A 16,683-nucleotide genomic window follows, 5' to 3' on the forward strand; every position below is an offset into this window, starting at 1 on the left:
GCATCAGTAATGTTCAAAAATGTATCAGAAAATACTGCTGTTTGAATTTTAGACATGTACCAAAAGAAATATTACACAAAAAGATGTCCTTGCTTTATCTCTACAGTCCCTGCAAACCTGCATCTTATGGATACAAAGGTACTGGAGAAACCAAGACTACATCAGTAGAGAAGAGCTCAAACGGCCACTGTGGTTTGTATCAGTCTATATACACAGGTACACATGACTGTCAGAGAGCCTGTGTTCATGAATGTGTACAGCCTACACACTGCACAGGGTTCATTTGTCTGAGTGTGGGGGGTTTTTTTACAAAATACACTTTTGTTACACCACTGCCAGAAATGAGGAGAAAAACCTTGTGGTAGCACAGAAAACATGTGTTTACTGCATTTAGTCTCACCCTCCTAGTGCCATTGCTCAGTAACCGTGAACTGACTTTTGCAAATCTCTCAATCCACACAATAATTTCTACCTTTTTGCTTGTTTCTTTCTTCTTGCATTTGTACATGTGACAAACCAGTACAAATATTTACAACAAAGTGTAAATATCTTTGCTGCAGTGCCTTATGTGGTGCCTGCAACTGGTTCTTAGCCAATGCTATACGGGTTTTCTTTGGAGACATTTTTATGTGAACTTGGAAAAATAGGAAATGTACTGTAGCTGAAAATAAATGTACATAATATACAGTATATATATTTAGACACATTTGTATGCCTACATACACATATACTGATACAGCATTTGAGTTTTGATGAGTTCTCAGGGACTACCTGGGGAATAAATCTAGGAATGGAATTTGTCCACAATTAAAGAACCATTTCTACAACTTAGAAAAATAGATTTTTACTAACTAAGGGTTAAATTCACTGATTTATGGATATAGCGTGGAGGCTGATGGTTTCCAGACTCTGGCATGATTAAATCTGAAAGAACCCAAACTGGTAACAGACGCTGCCCTGCAGCCAAACACAGAAGAGCACAGGAAAAAACCAAACTGCTGCTGCAGCCCTCAGTGAGTGGCACCCAGACCCTCTCTGGTTCAGTCACCTCTCCTCCAGCCTTCACTTCCAGTCACAGGTGGCCCTCACTGCCTGAGGTGAGTAGCTCTCCACATCCACACAGCTCTTTGGAGAGCTGATTTGTGATCAAAGTCCCTCATTAACTACTTCGAGGTCCACCGGCACTTGAGCTTTATGATCCAGACTTCGATCTGCTGCATAGGTAAATATATTATAGCAAAACATACATAAATGTGTGTGTGTGTGTATATATCTCTACAAAAGTATATCTACATATACACATGTGGGTGTGGGTATGTGTGCACTTCCATGCACACAATCTGATGGAGCTACACGTAGTGATGCGATGTACAATGGCATCCCGCCTGTGTTGTCCGTTTGGTTTTATAACAACAAAATAGATAGGCACCAAAAACAGGTATAGAGAGCAAATCAACCTTTACAGATTAAAAGTTCAATCAGTGGACAAGAACTTTGGTAAAGCTTGTCAATATTTATTATTTTCTCTTTTTTTTTAAAATTCAAATACAGTCAAAGTCTCTCAGTTGCCGTCACCCTCTTCACAAGAGGAAAGTGCATGGGTTTGGTTTTTCCTGGTGGGTTTTTTCCTAAAGAAAACTGTATGTCAGGTGGGGCTGAACAATTCAAGAAGATTCTGAATTAAATGTGTACAGTTTTTCAAAAGATCACTATCTTCCTGATGGAATGAAAGCTAAATAGAGTTCTTGTCCTGGGTGTATTTTATTCACCATCTGCATATATATATAAACATATATATATGTATGTCTCTATGTACCTGGGTGTATATACACATCCACACACTTTTCACATGAGAGAGGAACCTGTTTTTCTCCACTTTGTATGTGGAGACTTACATGTTCCTCCCTGTCTTGTATCCTGTGTAGTATAAGCTCTAGTGATGAGGCCACACAAAGAGATATAGTTCACCATAGTATATTAGTTTATGTAGCAAAGTCATTTTCAAGCAAGTAAAATAAAGCTCTGTATTCCAAACTTCTTTTCCTTTACACTTCTCATAAAGAAAAGGAAGGAAAAGGAAAGAGGGGAGGGAGTAGGATTATGGCAATAGCATTGAGCCAGTGGCATATATGTGTGTGTGCGTGTGAGCACATGCACATACACACACACACACATGTACAGAGAGCAGGGCTTTGGTTGGCAAATGCAGATTGTCCAGACAAGGTGGATGCATAAGTAAGGAAGACTCTACAGTGATGCAATTGTATCTTTTATGTTTGCACGGAGTGAGAAAACAAATTCAACCGGGGAGAAAAACCCAAAAAAAACAGGAGAGGAAAAAAAGCCAAAGCAAAGACCTCTTTTTAGGTCCCTCATCAGTGAGAGCATACTCAGTATGCTAGAGAATTTATCTGAAACCTTTTAAATCAAGGCCTCTTTATTACAAAAATAAAAACGAACAAACAAAAACGTATGAGAGACGAGAAGCTGCTGAAGTGTCACTCCAATCGTCCCTGCAGACACCAGCCCCAGCCCCTCCATCACTCATTCTCTTCTCTCATTTCTACGATGTCTGTCATCTCCTCTGTGTGAGGCATGTCGGTCATGGCGGAGTCTTCACCTTCTGTAGCCATCTCGTTCTCGTTCCTCTTCTTTTTCTAGATTGAAACAAGCGTTCAGAAAGCTCTCAGTAAGCTGTATGTGAACACAGTCCTACTAACTTTGGGCACTGGGAGAAGCAAGGGGAGAATAATGTGAGGTTTATAGAGCATGTTATTAACAGCCAGAGTATTTCTGTCATATTTGTGGCTTGTCACTAATAAGTTGCTTTAACTTAGATGGTTTCCATAACCTTCCCGGGGTTTCTCCTTTCTAACACGCATGCAATAATAGAGGCATTTCTTATGCGAGGCAACATCCAAAACAGGCTTCGCCAGGACTGAAGGGAAGAGAACATCTGGAATCTTTTACATCACAGACTTTTATTAAGAAAAAAGAGAGAGAAAAGCAAACAAAATAGGAGAGGAGATAAGCTGCTCTAGGGAGGGAGGCGGTGGTGGCAGCCTCATTTCTCAAATGTCAAGCTTTGGGAGTTTTAGGAGATGTGAGCCTTCTGGCTTTTCTTGCTATTGCTGATCCACTGTGATCTCCTACCCCACCAAGGCCGAGTAATATTGAAGTATTTTTGGCTAGCGAGAGCAGGAGGGCATTCAAGAGTCCTGTGATTCATCCAGGATGTCCTGGATTAGTAAAGCTAAGAAGCATTCAGCTCTACTACAAAACAAGTCGAAGCATCTGTTCCTTATTATCCATTTCTCAGCAGGCTGACTAGTTTTACAGAAAACACTTGTACAGCTGACAAAAAACCAATCCCCCACAGGTATTATTGATTCAGCTGAGCTGGGATATCAGAGTTTCAAAATTCCAGAGGTGACTACACAACATTTCATTCGCAGGTCTCAAACACCAACCGCTTATTGCCACTGTAGGTGAAAACAAGTTGGTGTGTGCAGCTACTGGTTGGCTCTGCCACCGTCACTTTGGCTGCTGAGGCAACGCTGTCAGCTACATACTCATTCTGGCAAGGGAATAAATCAGGTTGGCACAGTTATGATTAGTACTACCTGCACTCATCACTGCAAAACATTAAGCACCATGACCCTGGCCAGAAACACCCTATGAGCTGTTACTGTTACAAACTAGCCATGAAGAAGCCAGTCCCTACACATACATGTTGTGAAACCACAGGCCAAGAGCAGCCACTCCAGAGTCTCTGGGTTTTAATCTGGTTCCCAAGAAGAATATGACAGACTAATCATGCCAGAGGTGGATTATGAGCCTTGTACACTTGAGTCCATTGCCATGGCCTGCACTGCTAATACCTATCAAAACTGGTTTTAGTTTATTCCAACACAAGGCACAAGGCACTTTCATACTCCTTGCTTTCTTTTTTGCTAAAAAATAGAAGTGGTGGGCACCTTCACTTGGGCCTTAGTAAGAAGTCTAATAAAACAACAACAAAAAGCGAATGCAGAGAGAATCTATTTTCTGCTCCCATGCACAGAGTCCTTCTGCACTACGGAATGATGCACACAGCACACTGTTTCTGCTGGCAGTTGGATCTGGTGCCCTGCAACCCAGCCAGTATTTACCCTGTACCCAGTCACCCAGTCAACATTTAGCCTGTGTTTGACTCCTCAGTGGAATATTCTTGTATCACTACTGCTCTATACCTGCAGGAACACAGCGTGTGAAATATGCAACAGTATGCCCAAGAGAAATCCTCACTTGTTTACGTATCCATATAATAAGTAAGTTTGGGGACGAGTGGTTCACAGAATCACACAATCTCAAGGGCTGGAAGGGACCTCAAAAGATCATCCAGTCCAACCCCCTTGCCAAAGCAGGACCACCTAGAGTAGGTCACACAGGAACTTGTCCAGGTGGGTTTGGAATGTCTCCAGAGAAGGAGATTCAAGAACTCATCTGGGCAGCCCCTTCCAGTGCTCCCTCACCCTGAATAAATTCTTCCTTGGGTTACTTTGGAACCTCTTATGTTCCTGCTTGTCGCCGTTGCCCCTTGTTCCTATGTCTGTTTTATTTAAACCCAAATTGCATGCTCGTGAGATGAAGCAAAACCAGCTCAGGAAGTGGAGATGCTGTGGAGTTCACCTTTCAAAAGTGTCTTCTTCATCTGATCTAAAATCCACTAGGTCCATCAATTGTTTTCCCTAGGTCCCTCAGAGCCTAATCCTTACCTGTTTCCGATAGACGTAGCAGGCAGCTATTGCAACCATGGTCGATTCTCCCACAAAGCCAGCTAGAAGGGATCCTACTCCCAGAGTGGCTCCATGAACTCTGTGGGTGGCAGAAAAAAGAAAGTAGCCACGGTTGTGTGAGAATGCATGAGTCATATTTGCACTGGTATATAGAAGCAATCTGTTGTTAGAAGTATTTCCTTCAAAGGCACAACGCAGTGGCAAAGAAAATAACTGCTGCTTTAAAGCATTTTTTCTGTTTCTTAATGGCTTCACTATTTAGTCAAAGAACCCCATTCTGAATCAAACTATGGACTAAGAATTTAGAGTCTTGTACAGGGTGCTGTAGGATAGATGATTTAACTTAAAACACGATAGTCTCCCATTAAGTTTTCATAACAGTGCACTTATTAACATGGGAATAAATTCCCCTTAGGAAATGATTTTGCCTCTTTGACCCTTGTGGGTTTTTCCCAAAGTGGACATTACCACCTGCCTAGAACAGTCACGCTTGTACCTCTCTAAATGTTTCTTTTCCAGATGTTGACACTATTTATGCTTTATGTTATGGTTAGTGTTTGAGGAAAATGTTCTGAGCTATGCAAATTCAGCTCTCAAGTGACAGGGAACAGAAATGAAGAGGAAAGCAAACCCGTCAGCTCTGTGGAGAATAATGATTTACCCCAAGTAAGGCAGCACAATGAGACTCGCGATGAGGACGATAATCCGCAGCACTGAGCTGGGGGCCAACACAAATGTCTTCTTCAGAGTCATCAGCCAACCAGTCAAGTGTGCTCTGACAGTCACTGTTCATCAACAGGGGAAGGGGAGGGGATGAGGAGACAGGGAGGCAAGAGTAATAAAAAACAAGTCAGTCAACTCATACGAAGCTTTTTCAGGCAGAGAGCACTCTTCAGAAATAAGCAGAGTGAAAGATGTTTCTGGTAATTGTGCACACTGGGAAACCCTATGAGAAATGCAATAGATTTTGTATCCAAAGTGCTTTAATATACTGGTTTTTGGAAGAAAATGCACCAGTGACAGCCAGCAATCCTTCCTAAGAGCTGCTCTCTTACAACCAATTTATTTAATGATGGTCCATTCTGTTTTCTTCATTAAAAAAAGCCCTTATCCCCTTCCCTAAAGACAAATCACACCAAGGAAAATCTTCCATCTAGCTCCCATGAAGTCCACGGTGTAAAAGCCAGACACACACAAAGAAGAGATCTACATCTACCTGTTCTTACATTCCTGTTTTACCTTTATCACAAACCTGTCCTGTCACGTCAGCACAAAACACTATATGACATAGCACTTAATGATGGGAGTTAGAAACTTTTTGAGGGGGAACATTTTGGTGATTGCTGTCAAGCTGCTCTCTATCTTGCATTGGGACCTTTCCATTCATTCTCTATTGTTTCTGCTCTGATGATATCTGAAAGAGCCACCGAGCCTGGCAGCAGAAGGGGAGGCTAACGGACGTGATGCTCCTGTGGAAATGGTCTTAGACGCTATTGCAAACAGCTGATTGTGGTCTTGGCACACACATATCACTACTGCACTGCTTGCTCAGCTACAACAGAGTTCAGGCTTTACTTTTGACAGGCTGAAATCTGCTTGATGGCAGAGCGCTCCTCCTGCAATATCTGTACCTTGACTACTAATGGAAAGAGTCTACCCCAGCTTCAATAAAAACAGGATTAGTTATCCTGGGCGTGCCTTTAGCAACTCTTGTATGTACAGCCATGCCAGACTATCACCACACATCACACTTGGTTTGGTTTTGACCTTACAGTGTTTTCATCTTGTTTTTTTTACCTGGAACAGGAAAGAAGGAGAAGATGCGCAAAGGAACAACACACAGCTCTGCGAAAGCAAAGTCCACTCCAATTATGTCAACTAAAATCTTCTCTGACACGTTTGGAGTCCAAAACATCACAAAACAGAGCTAGGAAGAACAAAATTAAGAAATGTTTATATTTCAGAAGGGAAGCACAACAGAACACAGGCCTTTCTGGTCTAAAACGTTTCTTTACAGATGGGTAAATTACTGATGATAAAATTTGCACACAGAATATTTGTACTTAGCTTGCATTCAAATACCCAGAGTACACAAGTGTACACAAGAGAGGCATATTCACTTCAGAAGCAATTCCTACTCTTTTTGTTTCTCACATACCAAGACTGACATATACAGAAAGAATTTTTATGGTGCCTGCAAATGGTTGTACCTGAATGGTATCATTGTTACAAAAAGCAGTAAGGCTAGATTTTTACAGTACTTGCTCTGGTTAAGACACCCATATTCCCAAACAGATGATTAAATCTTTTAGTAACTAAACATTTGATGTGCTCCAAGACCCAGAGATGTGACCTAAATCTAAGCTGCTGCCACTAGTACTGTTGGTTGGAATGTGCCTAATAACAAGGGAAAGGTGCTCAGCATAGTCCTGCAGACACGCTGCTCTCAGGCCACAGATCAACTAAACCTTGTTAGTTTTATTAAAGCATGTGCTATTTAGACCATACATGAAAGGAAAACATCCACAAATAACCCACAACAAATGATATAGTGGTGGTACATGCTGTTTGGTTTTTTGGGTCCATACTGAGGTGGGGCTTCAGTCTGAGCTGAGGGGACGGTTGCCAGCTGGTGGGTCCAGCCTCGGTTCAAGGCACTCACTGAAGAACACTGCTGCAAGCCCTGACAGGATCCTTCCTGTAAGCAGGGGTACCTGATGTCCATTCATTATAACTACTTTGTTATTACACTTGTTTTTGTGGTTAAAAAAGTTACTTCTTCCCGGTTTTCTTGCAGTAAAGCAGATGTTGAGGAAGAGAGCTGACCAAATGGGGCAAAACTTGGGACCTGAAATGCTCTGGCACTCCTGTAAGGTTACAAACCAGCGTGCCAGGTAAATGATGTGCACTGATTGTACAGTCTTGATAGCTCTGCAAGAATTCTACAACCACTCTTCAACCTAGTGTCATAGTATCTGTCTCTTCCCTTTTGATCCAGTTGTGATAACCCTACACCTTCAGATGGCTTTTAAAGCTAGTTTTTGTAGTCCTCCCACCTTGAAGTGAGCTGAGATTTCACTCTCATATTTTTCATCTACGTGCCAGGGATGGTCCTTTCTGTTTAGCCTACAAGTTCTCAGGCTGCAGAAGCTTCCCAGAGCCTGTGACTGAGTGGCCTGTGGGAGGTCTTGTGTTCTGACTGCCTGGATGGTGAACAAAACCTTTCACCTTCTGGTAAAACGCTCATCTTCCATTTTCTTCCCCACTTCTTAGAGCAGGAACCACTACTCATTTTCCACAATTGAATGTTTTACTTGACTAACTTGATGTTGTCTTGTGTATCTCCATCACCTACACAGAGAATAGTAAGTGGAGAAAGGTAAGAGCAGAAGACAAATGAACTAAGTTTGGCTCTGCTTGCCAAACTACTTGTACAGGGTACAAATGAAGCAGAGGCAACAATCTAGAGCAGAGAAGGTCATGTGGTTGAGAATTCAGCTATCAAAAAGAAACTCTACAGTGACAGAGCAAATTCTTTCATTGCTGCAGACACCAACTGCAGTGATTTGTACTCTTACTGCAGAATGACCTCTAAAGCAACCATATGGGGCACATTTGGTCAAATCTTTCTTTGAAGTCTAATAGACAAAATATGATGCAAAGAAATCCACTCTTCAATTATAATTTACTGTTTTCATGAAAGCAAAGGCTTTTACACTGCTTGTACTGTACAATGCCATTAGCATCCTACTGAGCAGTATAGATATCATGCACCAAGATTCCCTACATTTATGCCAACAGCAGAGCAAGCAAAAGGCAAATAGAGAAACCTCTCCCTCTTCAACTGCTCTTTGAAAGAGTTACCAACAGCTCTTTGAATGTGGTTAGACAGGCAAACAAATAAGTGACCAGAAGCATGGCCCTCAATCCTGTTCTCTTTGAAGTTAAAGTTTGTCTCTGGCCTTGCTCAAAACAGACTCCACCTCCATCCCACTCCTATGAGAGGAAGGTCAGTGTGCAAATCAGGGGTAATAACTTACACCCAGGCAGCATGCACTTGTGCCTCCTCAGCTGTTACAAACTACAGTCTTCTCCACCTCCCTTAATCAACAGAGATTCAATGCTGATAAATAGCTTTCAAGAGCCCTTCTTTCATAGCAGCTACTGGGTAAAGGCAGCAGTGACTGCTAAGCTCAAGAATAAGCAGTTGGAGAAGGTAAGACGGAGCAGCAGAAGGATTTTCTGTTTCTGTATCAGTATGTTTCCATCTTTTTGGTTGCAATATTGATAGCTAGTTTAATTCTGGTAAGGGATTCCTCTCTGTCATTTCATGAGCACATGATATTCTTCTTGTCCACGGGGAACAAAGCCTCAGGAAAAGAAATTAATGCTTTGCCTCATGCAAAACCTCTGTGATTTAACTTGTAGAGTGCTTGCAGCTTGGGAAATTTCCATGTTATTTCAAAGACAAATTCAACATGGAGTGCAAAAAATCAGGCTGTACTTCAGGAGAACAGTAGTACTGAACATGCAAAGGAGGGAAGGTATTTTGGATCCTGATTTTATTACAGATGATGCATATTGAAAAGAGCTTTTCCTGTGATGCTGAGGGGTCTGTATGATGGTTGTGATTACTTTGGGGTAAAGGGTGAAGACTGATAAAGGAGACTGGAGAAGATAGTAACAGGCAAAATGATGCAAGTAGTTCAGTGTAGACAGGAAGCATAACACATGCAATTAGAGATGAAATCTAGAGGAGTAAGTGGTGTAAACTCATTGAGCTTTTCGCCAGGAGAGATTTTGGGAAATGGATTTACCTCCAGTATGGCCCCTGTCTTTCTTTTAGTTAATCACTCTTTGTTTTACCCCTTCCCCTCATACATTTCTGTGTATCTGCAAGGTTAAAAATAGAACAAGTAGGCGTGGGTAGGGTTACAGTTATACCTTCATTTAATCTAATCAAGAAGGGAAGATGAAACAGTAAAAGCTTAGGCACAAGCTAGCAGCATGCATGCATAATGGCACTGCAGCTTCAGGCTGCAATCGCAGTTGGCTGCAAGGACTTTATACAGTAATGAATACTGTGCTTGGCAACTCTGCCCAGGCTGAAGCATTAAAATGCTTTGGGAGTCAAGATTTTGCTTGTGGAATTCTAACAGCACAGCTGATTTTGATTATCTGTTATCTTACAGTATGAGTGCAGCGTGATATTAAAGGATAGTTTTGTTAAGGCCTTTGATCACTTAACTGGGACTTCAACTGAACAGTGACGATGGCTTTAAAAGTACAGGAAAAAATGAAGACATAAACAGGAGAGTAGAACACTACAGAATATACAGGCCTGAGTAAAGACAGTAGTATCTATTATGGTAGTGTTATCTCTGTATAAACAGCAGTAGCTTAAGCACCTCTGGAAGTGTTTCAATCACCTGAACCAATCTGAAGAGCTGTGCTACTGGGTAGTGTGATCTACAGTACTGTAGTAATGTGATCTACTGATCTACAGTAGCAGAACTTGCAAGACTTAGGTATGTCAATGATTTACAGCACCATGAGAAAATGAGTCTGTACCAGATCAACCAGATTAGCACCATCTCCCTCTGAAAGATCACTTAGGGTTGCCTGAGGAAAGTGCACAAAGAGCAGGGCAAGTACAGAGTAAGAGATGCCCTTCCCAGGTGCACTGTCTGAGCTGCTGGCAGTTACAGCTTCAGGAGCTGGATAACTGTCATGCACCTTCATCCCACACAGCAATATGTTGTGCATTCAGTGTGTCTAATATTACTATTTTTTACTCCTGTTGTGCATTAAAAAGTCAAAACCCCTCTCACTTGTGGCTTAGACTCTCTGTAAGTAGATGTACATACTTCCATGTGGAACCTTGCTATTCCCAGCTAGCAAATTCAATGTCTAGGCATATTAAGAAGTTACACATGAAAAACTTCTGCTGTCAAGAAGCCTGAGAAAATGCACCAAATCTATGTTTCTGTAGGGAAAGTATCAAACTGCTAGTGCTCAGTTCAACCTCTCTTTAATCTCTTTAAGTGCACTCCATGCATTTGACTGTCACAAATGGTTATGATGAAAGACTGTTTGTAATGATTGTAGGATTCTATGTGATGCTTCATGTGGGAGTTTGAATGCTAGTAGACCTTGAAAACTAACAGTCTCTTCATGCATCTCCTGGAAGCTATTTCCATTTGTTCTGGTTGCTGACAGGGGATTACTAAACCTCAGAGATGTAATGCATTATAAAACATTCTGCTAACAAAGGCTATTGTCATGTGTATGGTAATGTGCAGGGTGCTAGACTGATTTGCTTTTCAGCAGTTGTAGAAAGCTGCCTGTCTTTTTTCCTTTGTGTCTTATATTTATCAATGACTGTCCCCAAGAGTATTCCATGGGCTATGAACAACAGTACAGTGTTTCTAGACCTCAGTGTAGTCTCCAGTTAGAAGAAACACTGCTTGATAAGAAAGACATGATATGGCTCTATGAATCCAAAATGGATGTTTTTAAAACTAGATTGAACATCTAACAGCCTGCAGTGAACTGGAGTAACAGATTTTACTGTGGGGAAGGACACAACATGTTAAATATTCTTCTGTGATGAAGTGTACTTCTTTTTTTTTTCTCCTGCAAAAATAGCTCTCAGCAGATGTTTCCTATCATTTGTTGAACTTGTTATACCTGCAGAAGTATCTCTGTCCAAAAGTGATGTTTCACTCTCAAAAATGTTGTTTTCTGTATGTATTAAGGCTTGTGTATTTTCTAACTTAACCTGTGCTTTGTTCATGACCTCTCTATTCCCATTTATGTCATGTGGTGTCCAATGAGAGCAGAAGAAAGCTACCTTACACCTTATTACACATCTCAGCTTTGAATTGCACCTCAGATCTTTGGGACAGTAGCAGTTCAACTTAACACTGCTATTCATGTGGAAGAACAGGAGTCATATGACCTTGTTTTTGGAAGTGTGCAATAAACAAACCAAAAAGTAGCCTGAATTTTACATGGTCTGATCCTCTGATTTGCCAGATATCTCCATGGCCTCCCTCTTTCTCATGTAAACAGAACTTCCATAATTCTGTCTCTTTTCAGAGCTTGTATGACACCAGATCAGTTGGCCTTGCAGATAAGTTTCTAAGTCAAAAGACTGTCTTGTTCTAACTTGCAGCAATGTAAAAAAAAAAAGCCTGAATTTGACTCCTCTGTTCAACACCCTGTTTTGCAAGATGTTGGGGGAAGAAGTTGCATTTCTGAGTGCTGTTCTTATGGCTATTCCTTCATTGACCTTGACAATGTACTTGTCTAGATGTGTACTACTGAGGCTTATCACTCAAAAGCTTACTTCAGCATCTTAAAGGAAACTGCACTTCTGTGCTTTTATAAAGAATAACAGTACCATCAGCTTTGAACTCAGCTCCTAGTACTGAAACTACAGAAATAGATATTAGTTAAAACCCCTTTTCAGACTACACTTGGAATGTGTTTCCATGTTGAATACAGCTGTGCAACAGAATACAAATTCCTAATACCTCCTGAAGCACTCCTTCCCTTCTGCAGTCTTCCAAGTAGTTGAGCAACATGGAAAATGTTCAACAGGGTTCTTACAAAAGGAAAGAGATCCAACTACTCATCAGTTTACACCCATAAAGGATTTGGTGCTTTACTGTGGACCAAGAAATCAAGCAGTCTAGGTTTTATCACAGATATTGTTCCTAATTGACAGGATGTCATATTGAAGTTTAACATGAAAATAAACAAGTAACAAACTTGTTGCCTTTAAACACTCAGGTTTTGGTTTGTTTTTAAGCACACTTCTATAAACAATTATAAAGCTCTTTGGAAGCTATGGAGGAATTGCTGGGTATGGTATGACACCAGAGGCCAGTATTACTGGCTTGCCAGGGAAGCTGCATACCACAGCTTAGCCTGCACCAGAAGGGACCCGCAGGACCCCATGCTATCTTGGCTGTAAATCATGTCAGAGAGCAGTCTTTGCATATCCACTTCAGTTTTGAGGAGTTAATTAGGGTGGGGTTTTTTTGGTCTTAAAAGCTATATAGCAAAAACTTGATCAGCCCAAATGATGGTGTGGAAGGTTTCTGTGACTGGATGCTCTGTTGGGATGTATCACAATGCTGTGTTCACCGTGTGCTGCAGCAGTGAAGGGGGCAGAAAGTGAGTGTCTTTCTTGCATGGGAAATGCAAGGTTTTCAAGACTAGACTGGCCAAAGCCCCAGGGAACTTGCCCTGACCTTACAGCTGACCTTGCTCTGAGCCAGAGGCTGGGCCTGATGAACTGAGGCCCTTGCAACCTGAACAACCCTGTGATGCTGTGAAGCAAAAAGCCTTGGATCTGTGTGCAGTAAAAATGCCAGACCGCAGGCACATCTGAAAGCGCTTTATCATAATGTTGATGACTTGCATCACAAGGACATCCTCTTACAGCAATTATCCCTCGGGCACAAGCATGTCAGGATAGGTTTCTGTGAACTTTTTATTCTGCAAGGAGTGGTGTAAAGCTGAAAACAGCCGCCATAACGTTTCTCAAGCAGCAGGGGGAGCAAAAGAAACCAGAGCCTGCCTGTGGGAGAACTCTGACTTCTCATCTTCTCCTGAAAGAATTTGTTATTACAGGTCTAAGTTTCCCCCAGCTGCCTTCTCCAGCTTTCCTATAGTTCAGAATGACAGAGCATGATATCCCTCAGCAATAAAGCTAATAAATCACTGACTCTGATATCGTTAACACAATGCCCCATCTGCTTTCCCCCTAGCTGCTGCTGAAAATACATAGCAGGTATTTTTCAGGCTGGGTTGGGTCCCTGAATTGTTTAAGATAGACATTGTAACTCCTCTTTGAATTATGCTGCTCTATTTTTTTACAGAGCATTTCCAAAGCTCAAACAAACCACAGCTGGCAGTCTCCTAGGCTCTCTTTGAAAACTCTCATCTTCACAACTTTGCCATTCTGTTCTGTCAGGAGTTTTCTGCAGCCCTTGCTGCTTCCTATTGTGATGGCAGCGTTTGAGCAGAAACATGCTGCACTGACAATTTTTGACCATTCCTCTTTTGCTTGCTCCAGCCACTCCTGCAGAATAGACTCTTTGTGTGAAACCTGAACAATCATGAAGGAGACTTTAGTCTCCACCTCAGTGGAGCAAACAGAAATCCTTTGTTCTGGGACAAAGGCTCAGTGCAGTACCATGGATGGGACAAGACCCTTGTGAGGGTTTTAGAAAGTCAGCCTCTGGAGAGCCAGCATCTTCCTGAGCAGGCAGGAATGCTTCCACTCATGTCTGAAAGAATTTTTACTGAAGCAGGAGCTAAACTTGAAAAGGTAAAAAGCTTCTTGAGGAATGATGTTGCCAGTATGTCATTCTCCAACTGTTATTTTTGTGCCAGCAGCAAGAAGGTTAACAAAACCCCCAGTGGGGGAGTTCAGAGATGGGCTAAAGCAAAGCAGTGGAAACAACCTCATCTAAAAGCTGTCCTTGGCATTCCTAGAGTGTATGATAGTAAAGTCAAAAGGAAGTGAATTTACTCTTAAAAGTTAATACTGTGGGGTTTTTTTTAATGTGAATACCCTAGATAATACTTGTGAGATAGCCTCAATATAATGACGGTGTAATGAAGCCATTGATGAAGTAAGACTGGAGACTGTGGGGGAAGTCTGTCCCTCTTTTTCATTTCCTTTCTCTCTATATTCATGAGAGATAATGACACTGCACTCAGTCATCCTGGGAATTTCAGGTACTGGCACTGGTGGCAGCTGAGGTTTTGCTCTCTGAGAGGAAGCAGTTTCTTGCTACGACGTTTCTTCCTGTGAGTTTTACTGCCTCTCAGTCCTATTATACCAGGTCTCTGATAAAGCCCAGTTGCAACCTTTGATAATAAAGCAATGCAGAGCTGTAAAATAAAGCCAGTCAATAAAAAGACAGGAAAAAATGAAGGAAACCTGAACACAAATTCCATGGCCTCTGCTTAAACTTTGGGCTGCTTTTTGACCTGTGACACTGAACGTCACAGGTATACAGTGCTGGCAAAATGTGGTTCCTATGCATTTCTCTTTAAACTTGGGAGAAAAACTACATAGAAGGCTACAAAATGTTATACAGCACTTTGCTTCTGACAAAAATATGCAGTTTGTACTGTTTCTTAAAGCCAATTCCTAGCCACGCCTAAGCTCTTCTTTGATATAAAAAGTTATTCCTGAAAGCAAGCAGCAAATACCAGGAAGGGAGAGACACTGCAGTAGCTACTCTGAATCTGAAGCTCTCCAGCATTACACAGGGGGATTATTCTCACAAGCAGAAGAAGAGACATTCAGGGAGAATCTGTTGAGAAGATCTGTAAGCATGACTGTGGACAGGGGAGGCAGAACAACTGCTTTAATCAAAATGGACTGCATAATGTACTATAAGGTACAATGGCTTTGAATTTGGTGGAAGGAGAATGAGGAGAGGCACTATCAATCTATGATTTGCTAGTGTGTGATGCACTGGTAAATGCAAATTATTATGCAAACACTAAAGTTCCACAGTCAGACTGCCTTAAAAAACAAACAACACAAAACCCCACCAAAAAACCCTGGCCAGCTTTAGAAAACAACAAAGGCTTGCCCTAGTTAACACAGTAACACAAGCCTCTTTAAGAAAGTTGGCTCTCAAGTAATATTCCATCTATAAATTCTAGTGAAGTTGCTGGTAACTGATGCGCTGGAAGTACAACACTGCAAAACTCTGTCTCGTGTCCCTGGCTGTGTTTGTTAAAACACAAGCATCTCAAAATCTGCAAAGCCACCCAAAGTCCTATTACCTTTCTGAGCCAGAATTCCCATTTCTGATTTCTGCAGAGTAACAGCCTTGCAGCGTTACAGTTTGAGCATGTGACCACTGATGGACTCTACATTTTGTTGTTTACATGAAAGAAATCACCATGATGAATCCCATTTTCCATGGTGTGGCTAAGCCCTTCTTTCTGTTAAGGCAGAAAATGCTACAGTAGCCAAATCCTCAAGACAGAAGAGATGAATGAGGTTTATAACTAGGTGTCATATATTCCTTTTGCAGGAAAGATGTAGAGTATCTGAAAGGCCAAGGAAGTTAAAGTGTGGCTTTTCCTTTTCAGACCCTCATGCTATTTACTCAGCCATGAGAATATGAAGATAACAGTGGCCACGTGTTTGCTGACACTTTATTTAACAGGAAGCATGCAGCTCACTGGAGCTGCTGTTTGGAAATGTGTCCCTCAAGCACTGGGGTCTGTCCCAGCTGAGGTTGTTTGAAAAGGAAGCTAAACTGAACTGCATAGGTGACTGACTACTGCTCTAACTACTGACTGCTGCTTCCCTGCTACAAACCAGCAAGTAAGTACAGGCAATTCTGGGTTACTTTCACTGACAGTGAGCTAGGGAGCTTTCACAATGGACTCTGAGAAACTGCTTTCTCTGATCAGCATTTTGTATGCACCTCATGCAATGATGTTGCTTCAGCCACATAGAGCTGCCCATGCTTTTACCCAACAGCAGCGACTTGAGGGTGCTCAAAGCTCTTGCTAAGACATCCCTGGCCTTCCAAGGTAACTCTGGGACAGAAACAGATGCAATCACTCCCAGTCCCCTCAGAGTGAAATGTCCCCCTCTCCATATCAACTGGGAAAGGAGAGGGAAATTTGGCAGTAACTATGCCCTTACAGGCTGCCTTGGAACCCTTGTGAACTGTCCCCCGTGTGTGAGAGCTCAGAGACACTGCCACTACTCTAGAAAGCACAACCTGTTTGGTGTTACTCCTGCTGGGTAAGACAGGGTCCCCTTCAGCTGCTCACTCCTTGCACAGCCTGCACATGTACTCATGAGCGAAGGAATGCTCTCCCCTGACAGAGCAAACCTTTGCTGGAATGG

General features: G+C 41.9%; 1 protein-coding gene across 1 annotated transcript in view; it reads right to left on the bottom strand.

Moving 5' to 3' along the window:
* Positions 1 to 1,493: 1,493 nt before the first annotated feature.
* The window catches only part of ANKH (ANKH inorganic pyrophosphate transport regulator), a 92,396-nt gene continuing 77,206 nt past the window's right edge, over positions 1,494 to 16,683 (bottom strand). Inside the window, exons 9-12 of the mRNA XM_061996055.1 lie at positions 6,576 to 6,705; positions 5,440 to 5,563; positions 4,758 to 4,857; positions 1,494 to 2,657 (exon numbers count right to left, since the gene is read on the bottom strand). Coding sequence (XP_061852039.1) covers positions 2,541 to 2,657; positions 4,758 to 4,857; positions 5,440 to 5,563; positions 6,576 to 6,705 — 471 coding nt within the window. The 3' untranslated portion in view covers positions 1,494 to 2,540. The remainder of the gene's footprint in view (positions 2,658 to 4,757; positions 4,858 to 5,439; positions 5,564 to 6,575; positions 6,706 to 16,683) is intronic.

Source organism: Colius striatus, chromosome 4 (assembly GCF_028858725.1).
Source record: "Colius striatus isolate bColStr4 chromosome 4, bColStr4.1.hap1, whole genome shotgun sequence".
Taxonomy (NCBI): domain Eukaryota; kingdom Metazoa; phylum Chordata; class Aves; order Coliiformes; family Coliidae; genus Colius; species Colius striatus.